This window comes from Mandrillus leucophaeus, unplaced genomic scaffold, assembly GCF_000951045.1.
Source record: "Mandrillus leucophaeus isolate KB7577 unplaced genomic scaffold, Mleu.le_1.0 Scaffold7, whole genome shotgun sequence".
NCBI lineage: Eukaryota > Metazoa > Chordata > Mammalia > Primates > Cercopithecidae > Mandrillus > Mandrillus leucophaeus.
In genome coordinates, this window is record NW_012107585.1 from 7,474,546 (window position 1) to 7,485,841 (window position 11,296).

The 11,296-nt window shown below is 53.6% G+C and overlaps 1 protein-coding gene across 1 annotated transcript in view; it reads left to right on the forward strand.

Moving 5' to 3' along the window:
- SETD1B (SET domain containing 1B) overlaps window positions 1-9,527 on the forward strand; it is a 37,522-nt gene extending 27,995 nt beyond the window's left edge. Inside the window, exons 14-19 of the mRNA XM_011964555.1 lie at window positions 1-396; window positions 1,781-1,947; window positions 4,072-4,203; window positions 4,287-4,406; window positions 4,485-4,622; window positions 6,934-9,527. The exon at window positions 1-396 is cut by the window's left edge and continues 5 nt beyond it. Coding sequence (XP_011819945.1) covers window positions 1-396; window positions 1,781-1,947; window positions 4,072-4,203; window positions 4,287-4,406; window positions 4,485-4,622; window positions 6,934-7,107 — 1,127 coding nt within the window. The 3' untranslated portion in view covers window positions 7,108-9,527. The remainder of the gene's footprint in view (window positions 397-1,780; window positions 1,948-4,071; window positions 4,204-4,286; window positions 4,407-4,484; window positions 4,623-6,933) is intronic.
- The last annotated feature ends 1,769 nt before the right edge of the window (window positions 9,528-11,296 follow it).

Consider the following 11,296-nt stretch of genomic DNA (forward strand, 5'->3'; position numbering starts at 1 on the left):
CACCCCCACCTCCCCCACCTGTAGAGCCCACCAAGCTGCCCTTTAAGGAGCTAGACAACCAGTGGCCCTCCGAGGCCATCCCTCCAGGCCCCCGTGGGCGTGATGAGGTCACTGAGGAGTACATGGAGTTGGCCAAGAGTCGGGGGCCGTGGCGCCGGCCACCTAAGAAGCGCCATGAGGACCTGGTGCCACCTGCGGGCTCGCCCGAACTCTCGCCACCCCAGCCCCTCTTCCGGCCCCGCTCGGAGTTTGAGGAGATGACCATCCTGTATGACATCTGGAACGGTGGCATCGACGAGGAGGACATCCGCTTCCTATGTGTCACTTACGAGCGACTGCTGCAGCAGGACAATGGCATGGACTGGCTTAACGACACGCTCTGGGTCTACCATCCCTATATCCTGCCAGCATGTGGGGCTCTGCACCTTCTGGGATGCAGGAAGTCCCCACTCACCTCTCTAGGCCCCGCCTCCCAGTCTGTAGCAGCCCACGGTGCCTGTGAAGGTGACAGCACGCACCACCGTCACTTCCCATGCCAGGCTCCAGAGTGAATCATCATTGGCACGTTTTAAGGACTCCTCTGCCAGGCCCATGTCACCCCCAGAGTTAGCAGGTCTCGGGGCCACATGTAACAGCAGTACTGTGCAGCTTAACAGCACACAAGGGCTGAGGGCTTCCTTGTCCCCTTCATAACCTCCCAGTAGCCTGGTGAGATAAGGGTATGATTCCCATTTTACTAAGGCTCAGAGAGGTTCAGTGACCTGTCCAAAGTCACACAGCTACAAGTGGCAGAGTTGAGATTTGAACCCAGGCAAACCTGGCTCTAGAGTCCAGGCTTTTCACCACCAGGCTTTCATGAGGCTTGGTTGTTCGCATAGGTCTATGAGGCTAGACCGCTCGTTATCCCTGTTGTATTAGACTGCTTTGTGAGCACTCAGTTTGTGTCAAGAGCTCTGCTCAATGCCGGGCACCATGGCTCACGGCTGTAATCCCAGCACTATGGGAGGCTGAGGCGAGTGGATCACTTGAGGCCGGAAGTTTGAGACCAGCCTGGCCAATGTGGCGAAACCCCATCTCTACTAAAAATACAAAAGTTAGCCGGGTGTGGTAGCACATGCCTATTAATTCCAGCTACTCTGGAGGCTGAGGCAGGAGAATTGCTTGAACCCGGGAGGCATAGGTTGCAGTAAGCCAAGATCGCACCATTGCACTCCAGCCTGGGCGACAGAGCGAGACTCTGTCTCAAAAAACACAAAACTCTGCTAAGGACCATAAGCATATTTCATCACTTACAGAGGCATCACTGTCACCCCAATTCACAGATGGGAAACAGCAGAAAATGGTTAACACACCCAGCACTTTGGGAGGCCAAGGTGGACGGATCACTTGGTCTCTGGAGGTCGAGGCCGGCCTGGGAAACGTAGCAAAACCCCATCACTACAAAAAAATCCAGAAATTAGCTGGCTGTGGTGGTGCATGCCTGTAGTTCCAGCTGCTCAGGAGGCTGAAGCTGCAGTAAGCTGAGATTGCACCACTGCACTCGAGCCTGGGCAACAGGAGACCATGTCTCAAAAAAAAAGACACCCAGAGCCATGCAACTAGGTATTGACCGTCAGCGAGGTTGGTCAGCGGGCAGCCACGTGGAGGTGGCATGGGAGTGGGCAGTAGAACTGGACATCGCTGTCCCCGGAGGGTGGTCTGAGGATGGGCGGGACCAGTCTATGAAGGGACCAGGAGGGACTCTCTGAGAATGTCCATGTGGCCCTTGACCCACACCCACCCACCAGCCTCTCTTCAGCTAAGAAAAAGAAACGGGACGATGGCATTCGTGAGCACGTGACAGGCTGTGCCCGCAGTGAGGGCTTCTACACCATCGACAAGAAGGACAAGCTCAGATACCTCAACAGCAGCCGTGCCAGCACCGATGAGCCCCCTGCAGACACCCAGGTACTGCCAGGGCTCCTGGACACATCAGCCGGCTGGGCCATGGGGATCCAGGGCACTCGTGGAGGGGTGCCGGGCAGAGGGAGGAGTTGTGAGGCCAGAGGAGCTGGCACACAGTGTGCAAGTGGAAGGGGAGAGGCGGGTGGGCAGGGCCTAGGAGAAGGAAGGAATCTGCCTTAGTCCCATGGGCCCTGGAGCACCTCCCAAGGGTTTAATCAGGGATGTGACGGAGCTCTGTTTCCACAAGTTCATTCATTTTTTGTTTGTTTTTTGCTGGGCTCTTTTTGAGACAAAGCCTTGCTCTGTCACCCAGGCTGGAGTGCAGTGGCACGATCTCAGCTCACTGCAACCTCTGCCTCCTGGGTTCAAATGATTCTCCTGCCTCAGCCTCCCGAGTAGCTGGGATTACAGGTGCCGGTCACCATGCCTGGCTAAATTTTTTGTATTTTTAGTAGAGATGGGAGTTCGCCATATTGGGCAGGTTGGTCTTGAACTCCTGACCTCAAGTAATCTGCCTGCCTTGGTCTCCCAAACTGCTGGGATTATAAGCACGAGCCACATTACCTGGCCTCATTCATTCTTTTTTAATCTAGCAATTATCTGTTGAGTACATGCTGCGTACCAGGCACTGTTCTGGGTCTATAGCAGTGAACACCACCAAATCTTTTTCCTCATGGAATTTATTTATTTATTTTTATTTTTAAATTAAAAAAAATTGAGATGGGGTCTGACTGTGTAGCCCAGGCTGATCTGGAACTCCTGGGTTCAAGTGATCCTCCTGCCTCAGCCTCCCAAAGTTCTGGGATTATAGGCGTGAGCCACGGTGCCCGGCTGGAGTTTATATTTTAGTGGGGACTTGTGGGAAATAATCAAATGAACAAAGAAGCACGTAATGCCAGGCAGGGAAAACGTGATGGAGAAAACAGGAGAGGGGTTAGGGATTTCCAAGTCAAAGGGGAGTCAGAGGGTCAGACCCAAGCAAAGTGCGGGAAGGCGCCATGCGGATGCCAAAGAGACCACAGAAGTGAAAAAGCAACTTTCATAAGAAGTTAAAACCAGAGAAGGGCTCACTGACCGCAGCAGGCCTCCCTAGGACAGCAGCGGTGCAAAGGCCCTGAGGCAGCGGGGCTCCTTGGTGTGAGGAGGGGAAAGGAGAGGCCACTTGTGGTGCGAAAGACAGCTCAGGCCACTAGGGTGGGGGGGACTGTGGTAGTAAGTGACCTGTCTCCTGGGGTGACAGGCAGCAGAGGGAGGTTTGGAGAGGAGCTGGGGTGGTATGGAGCTGGCGCAGAGGTCCCGAGGGCAGACTGTGTTCGGGTTGCTGCAGTTTCCAGACTGGACATGCGGACGTGCTGGATGTGAGGAGACGTGGATGCCTGTGGAAGAATATGAGGAAGTGGGATGGACAGGACTGGGGCTGGCCTGGGTACAGGAGACAGGGATGGGCGGGGGGTGACAGCCCAGGGTGTGGCTGGGGTGGGGGGTGCTGGGAAGCTGGACACTGGATCTGAGATGGGGAGGCTGATATGCTGTCACCACGAGGCAACTTGAGTTCTGCGGATTCTGAAAACACCCAGGCAGAGAGGTCTTGATGGGCACGTGGGTATGGCGGAAACTTAGAATGGGGATCTCCAGCCTGGCGACCTAAGTGTGGGCATCGCCAGGAGAGAAGTGGTGACTGAAGGTCACAACAGGGTGACCTCACCTGGGAGGGCACATGGGGCAGAGGCCTGGGATGCTCCAAAGGTTAATGGGTGGGGCAGAGGCCAAGAGCAGGACGTGACACGAGGGTTTCGGAAGGATCCCCAATTTCGAATGCTTGGGGGTCGGAGGGGTCTGGGTGAGAGCCAAGCGGGGGGGGGTCAGGGTAGACAAAGCTTTGGGCTGAAATGGGGAAAAGACAGCGCCAGGCAAGGGTGAGTCTCGTTGTGAAGATAGGAGCGTGAGCACACTCAGATACTGATGGGATGGAGGAGGCAGGGAAGCAGTGACAATTAGGGACAGGCAGGTGTGGATAAGCCCAGAGAAAGGAGCCCAGGATGCTGGGGATGACAGATCCAGAGCTTAGGGTGGGACAGCCGAGGACACGACCAGCCCTGCTGAGCCCCTGCACACCGTCCTCTGCAGGGCATGAGCATCCCAGCACAGCCCCATGCCTCCACCCGGGCAGGCTCGGAGCGGCGTTCGGAGCAGCGTCGCCTGCTGTCCTCCTTCACTGGCAGCTGTGACAGCGACCTGCTCAAGTTCAACCAGCTCAAGGTGAGGCCGGGCTTCACCCAGATCCCGGGGTGGCAGCAGGACCTGAGACCGGGGCTCACCTCTCCCTGTCTTCCCTCCTGCAGTTCCGGAAGAAAAAGCTCAAGTTCTGCAAGAGCCACATTCACGACTGGGGCTTGTTCGCCATGGAGCCCATCGCGGCTGACGAGATGGTCATCGAGTACGTGGGCCAGAATATCCGTCAGGTAGGCACTGCCCGGCAGAGTGGGCATGGGGCCGGGCATGGGGCTGGCCCAGCCAGACTGACACCCTTTTGTGGTCAGGTGATCGCAGACATGCGGGAGAAGCGTTATGAGGACGAGGGCATCGGGAGCAGCTACATGTTCCGGGTGGACCACGACACCATCATCGACGCCACCAAATGCGGCAACTTCGCGCGCTTCATCAACCACAGCTGCAACGTGAGTGCCCAGCCGGGGGTGGCCCTGCCCCTGCCCCTGGCCCTGCTTCTGTGCCAGGAGGGCCTGGAAGCCCCGGCACGGCAGTGCCATCAGCTTGGCCTCCTTTCCAAGCTCAGGTTGGTCAAAGGTTATAGAGAGAGGAGGACATGTGAGGTCTACCAGGAGCTCTACTCCTCTGAGCTTCAGTTTCTCATCTGTGAAATGGGCATAGTGAGACTTCTGTGGCATGTAGAGGACTCAAATAAGTGGTTGGTTCAGTTCATTGGTAATTACGGAGTTGTTTCTCCAACGTTAGCCTTTTCTCCCTGCCTTCATTGGTCGGGCTCAGCCCTGCTTGGGCCGAGCTGTCCACCAGCACTTTCTGCAGGGGGGAGGGTGAGGTGCACTACATGCATCTGTGCTGTGGGTTAGCCACATGTGTGGTGTTGAGCACTGGAAATGTGCCCAGTGCATCTGGGGACCTGAGTTTTAAATTTTATTTCATTGTGATGAATTTAAACTTAATTAGCTTGTGACGACCGTATCGGGTGGTGCAGGCCTAGAGGGGAGGGACACTGATAACAGGGATTTGAGTGCTGAAGGATGAGCGAAGGAAGCTCCGAGCAGGAGGGAGGCATGTTCTGGGCTGGATGCCCCTGACTTTGGGCTCGAGTCTTGGCATCGCAGCTTAGTGAGTTGCTTGATGTCTCTGTGCCTTAGTTTCCTTGTCTGTAAAACAGGGACAATAACAGTCACTCCTTGTAGGTTGTTAGGAGGGCCACATAGATGGGTCACTGCCTGTGGGCCCTTTGAGTCCTGGCCAAGTCGGTCCTCAGTGCCTGCTGGCTCTCTCTGTTGTGACTTGATCCTTGCCTGGGTGGTAGGGACTTTCCTGTGAATATCCAAGGAGATCTGAGGGGTGAGAGGGAATTGCCCAGGGGAAGTGGTGCTGGGGCAAGGGGAACTGTGTGTTCAAAGGCCCTGGGGCAGTGGGAAGAACACCTGTTTGGGAGACAGCAAGGGAGGCAGTGGGCATCGGGTAGGGTAAGAGGATGGGGTGGGCTGGGCTGTGGGTGGTCAAGCTGAGGAACTGTTTCTCTGAGAGCCACGGTCACTGGAAGGTTGGCACTATTGGGCGACAGGTTCTGCTGTCCCTTTGGAAGCATTTCCCTGGCTGCTGGGGCAGGAGTGGGTTTTTTCAGGGGTGAGAGTGGCTGAGGGGGCTGTAGCAGGTGGGTGAGCAGTAATAAGGGCCTGAGCGTGGCTGGTGACCCCAGAAGTGGAGATCAGTAGACACAACCAGGAGGTCCTTCTGGGACTGAACTCACCAGCCCTGGTGGGGGCCAGATCTGGACTGAAGAAGGCAGGGAGGCAGATGCTCTGGGGCCTGGGTGCGTGGTGCAGCAGCTCCCCAGAGCAGGAGCAGATCATGCTTTAGGTGTGAGCTTTCTAAGTCAAAGACGGTCCCGGGGCTGCCACCAGCAGACAGCAGGTAGTTGCATTTATGGGCTTGGAGCCCTTTACCTTTTCTGTGAAGGGCCAGATAATAAATATTTTTGGCTTGATGGCTCAGATGCTCTCTATGGCAACTACTGAACTTGGCTATTTTAACAAAAGCAGCCACAAATTATATGCAAATGAATGGGAGAATGGATATGGCTACGTGTGAGTAAAACTTTATTTACAAAAACAGGCAGCAGGCCGGGCGCGGTGGCTCAAGCCTGTAATCCCAGCACTTTGGGAGGCCGAGATGGGCGGATCACGAGGTCAGGTGATCGAGACCATCCTGGCTAACACGGTGAAACCCCGTCTCTACTAAAAAATACAAAAAACTAGCCGGGCGAGGTGGCCAGGGGCCTGTAGTCCCAGCTACTCGGGAGGCTGAGGCAGGAGAATGGCGTGAACCCGGGAGGCCGGAGCTTGCAGTGAGCCGAGATCCGGACACTGCACTCCAGCCTGGGCGATAGAGCTAGACTCCGTCTCAAAAAAAAAAAAAAAAAAAAAAAGCAGCTAGGGGCTATGGTTTGCTGACCCTTTGTCTAGAGTTCAGAAGTGAGACGTGAGCTAAACATAGACATACATTTGGGAGCACTTGCACTATGAATGGAAATGAAAGGCCTGGGAAATAATTTTTATCGTCATGATTTAATATCAGAGGCAAGGGGTCATCCCTGGGGGTCGGGGGGAGCGAAGGTCCAGAGCAGAGCAGTGGGTTGGGGAATCTCATGGCAATGTCAGGCCTTAAGCACAGGCCTGGTTGGGTTTGAGGGGTCTGCAGTGGCGGGGGACCCTAGGGGGCCTGGGGCTGACTCTCCCCCAACCTTGCCTGCAGCCCAACTGCTATGCCAAGGTGATCACGGTGGAGTCGCAGAAGAAGATAGTCATCTACTCGAAGCAGCACATCAACGTCAACGAGGAGATCACCTATGACTACAAGTTCCCCATCGAGGACGTCAAGATCCCCTGCCTCTGCGGCTCCGAGAACTGCCGGGGCACCCTCAACTAGGCTCCCGTGCCAGACTCGAAGGATGTCGCCGCAGCCCTGGGACTCCCGAGCATGGAGCCCCCCGGCCCCGGGGCCCGGCCCCCCGCCCGCCCCCATTTCAGGTGCTGTCCTCTACCCAGCGGCCATTCAGGGCCTGGCGCCCCACACTACCCCCTGGAGCCCCTGGCTCCGGCCCCTCCGCGGGAAAGGGCTTCTCTGTTGTTCAGCCCACGTCTCTCTCATTTTTACAAACGCCCCTTTCAGGATTTCTGTTTTACTCCAGCATCAGCTTCTCTCTCTCCGTCTCTCCTCCCCTCTCTCTGTTCTCTGTCTCTTCTCCCTCCCACCGTCACCCTCAGCCTCTTCCTGTGAATGCTGCTATGTTGTTTTGTCCTCTATTTTTTTTCCTCATCGTGAGAAAAGACATTTTAACCGTTGAAATGTGAAGGTGGAATCAGAGGGGCCCCGCGGGGGGTCTGCAGAGGCCTCAGTGTGGCTGTGCGTGGCCCGTGTCCTGGAAGCCACCCGGGCCTGGACACAGGGCCGGGTGCTGTGGGAAGGACAGAGGGCCCCACGGCCTTGACCTCAGAACACTAAGCCCTGAAAGTCCCCCTCACTGCCCGTGGGCACAGTGAGGAGACCCCAACACCTTTCCCAACCCGAGCCCCAGCCTATTCCTTCCCCAGAGGCCTGGGGCACCGCTGACCCGGCGACCCTGGTGGAGCTAAGCTCGTCCCTGGCAGGGGTCTCCACCCGGCTCTCCCTGCCACCTCACACCCCAGCACCCCCTAAACCTTGGGTTCAATGTTTACTTTCTCATTCGGATGCCAGCAACGAGGGAGCCTCTCGGAGGCCCCAGTGCAGGTGAGGGGCGCTGAGAAGGCGGGCGGCCACTCTCTTCTGCCCTTGCCTTCACCCTGGGTGGGAGGGGGCTCCCAAGGGCGGGCGGGTCCCCCGTCCCGCCATTACGGGTTGTCAGACCGTCTGCGTGTGGCATTTTTTGGCTTATAAGCTTCACCCAGTCACCCCCGACCCACACCCCATGTCCCCCTGCCGGCAGCCCCTCCCCCCAAGAAGGCCAGAGGATATTTATTTTCGGAGGGAGCAGATTCCTTCTCCTAGAGAAAGGAAAAATCTTGGAAAAGATTTTAAAACTCAGATCTAAGTCTTTGACAGTTTTTTTTTTTCCCTTTTGACCCCCTTCCTATCCTCTTCAGTTTATTCCTATGCATTTTTTTTTCTTGTGCGTGTATAAAATCAAAACGAAGGGGAAAAAGGTTTTTGAAGTTCAGAACCAACTTCTGTACATAGAGGCTGCCGCAAAGGACTTTCTCTTGGGAACATTGTTTCTTGTAGAAACATGCGGGAAGACATTTTTTGCTCATTTCTTTGTACTTCCAAAAAAAAAAAAAAAGACAAAAGCAAGTCCCCCCGTACCCCAGAAAGCAGAGAAGGCATGTAAATAATTTCTGGAAAGTGACTGTTGTGACCCGGAGTCCTCATCAAGACGAGCGCGCTCCATGTGGGAGCTGCTCCCACCCTGCAGACGCGGGCGGGCGGCCGGAGCCTCTGGTATCTCAGCTTGTGTCAAGCTTGTTATCATGTAAATTCTGTACAAAGAATTGTTATTTTTCTCTTTTTTGTCGTTGGTGGTTTTGTTGTGTGTGTTTTTTTTTTTTTTTAATTCCTTTCCCCCAGGCCCTCTCTATTTGAGACTGTGCCCGCCGGTTTCAAGATCAAGGAAATTGGTGGCATTAAGACACAGATGGGGTACCTGGGCACAGCGGCGAACTTCTCTTCCGTTTGCGGTTTTCTGCCTAATTGTGCAACTGAGGAAATAATTTATTTTTCACATGAGGAAATGCGTAGCTTGTAGAGATGGCTGATTCAAGTTACATATACAGCCCCCAAGGGGCTGTCTCCATTCTGTCCCCTTCCATAAAAGAAGTGGGGCGATGCGAGAATACCAGGGAAGGGACCCTTGCCTCGCCCCTCCCCCTGGCCTCACCTTGCCCCCAGCCATCGTGCCCAGTGTAAACCTCGGCTGGCCTTCACTAAGGGGACTAGACCTGCCTCTCCCAGGACCCCCTGCCCCAGCCCCAGAGTGGTTTGCAATAATCAAGGTATGTGTCGAGTCATCCTTCTTTCAACTCCCTCATTTTTCATTGAACAAATCTCTGCTTTTCAAGAGTTGGGGGTTTCTGCTATTTTTTGTTTTCTCTCCCTCACCCTGCAAAGAAGAGAACCAATAAGTTTTAGGGATGTTTCTGTGTATAGACTCCATCATCCATATGTAACTTGTTTTGAAGAGAAGTGTTTCCGTTGTGAGTGTGTCTTGCTGTAAATATTTGTTCATATTTTTGTGAATTCAATACTATGTACCATTGTATTATAGTAACTTTTATAAAGCAAACCATAAATATACTGACTTTTCTTACAGATACGCCATCTCTCTTGCTCTCCTCTCTCCCTCTCTTTATTCTTTCTTTCTGTTGGGAGCACATCCTGCTTCCGTGGAGGGTGGAGTGCTCCACTCAGACACTCAAATCAGCAGGGTTTTTTGTTTTTGTTTTTGAGACAGGGTCTCGCTCTGTCACCCCAAGCTGGAGTGTAGTGGTGCAATCATGGCTCACTGCAGCCTTGACTTCCTGGGCTCAGGTGATCCTCCCATCTCAACCTCCTGAGTAGCTGGCACTACAGGCGCACACCACCATGCCTAGCTAATTTTTAAGAAATTTTTTGTAGAGACGGGGTCTCCCTGTGTTGCCCAGACTGGTCTCAAACTGCTGGGCTCAATCTATCCTCCCACCTCAGCCTCCCAAAGTAGTGGGATTACAGATGTGAGCCACCGTGCCCAGCCTGAACTTGTAGGTGGGTTTTGTGAACTGGGCCAAATTATAGTCACCACTAGACCTTGCACAGCTTTTAAGTTTGATTTCTAGATGTTTTCTTAAAACCTCAGGTTTTTGACTCATGAGGTCTGCAATGAAGGAAATAAGATCAGGTATCCTTTTACTATCACTAGAAGAATGTAGGTGGTTCCTTAGAAATGTTTAACACTTAAGGAGAGGCCCTCCTGTCCCCCCCACCCCGGTCTGCATTTGAGGGAGGAAAAAGGGCTGATAAAATAGTACAAGTTGAGAAGAATTAAATCCATCCTGTACTCACGGCATTTCAGAGATACTGTGCCCCAGTCGCAGCTCTGTCTGACCCCGTAGAGGGGTGACAAAGGGCTTGTAGTTGGCGTCCACAGTAAATGTCTCCAAGAAGGTAAGATGTAAAACCTTAGCAAAAAGCAATATGCCTGAAAAGACACTGTACCTCACTTTTTACTGGAGAAATGTGAATTATCCCATGATACCATTTCCCCCTGTCAGGTTGGCAAATATTAGAAGGTGGAGGAAACCCAGTTTGGGGGAGCAGTAGGCAGGGGAACTCTCATGCATCATTAGTGGAAGCCAAAAATCGCTGCAACTTTTAGGATGGAAAATACCTATTAGCAATCATTATTTAAAATGCACAGGACTGGCGCGGTGGCTCATACCTGTGATCACAACACTTTGGGAGGCCTAGGCGGCAGATCACCTGAGGTCAGGAGTTCGAGCCACCCTAACCAGCATGGTGAAACCCCATCTCTACTAAAAATACAAAAATGAGCCGGGTGTGGTGGTGCACGCCTGTAATCCCAGCTACTTGGGAGGCTGAGGTGGCAGAATCACTTGAGCCCAGGAGGCGGAGGTTGCAGTGAGCCGAGATCACGCCACTGCACTCCAGCTTGGGTGAGAGAGTGAGACTCCGTCTCAAAATGATCAAATGCGCCCAAAGTCTTGGCTTCAGTGTTCCACTGTGAGGAATTGAGCCTGACAGATACAGTGGGCAACAATATGAACAAGAGTGTTCTTCGCAGCCTCATTTGTGGTATCAACGAAAGGAAGGGAGGGTAAATTGTCCGTTCATGGTGGGCTGCTTTTAGGAATTGTGCATCCAGACAGGTGGACACTCCCGTAAGTTGATTCATGGGAATAGAGGACTGAGGTCCGGGCTGAGCCAGCAAAGATAAGGAAGCGTCTGGCCATTAATTCAATCAACCAATATTTATTGAGTACCTTGTCTGTGCCAGGCACTCCTCTAGGCTTGGGAATAGGAATGAAGGAAACACTGTTCTTTTTTTTTTTTTTTTTTTTTTTTTTTTAATTCCTTTCCCCCAGGC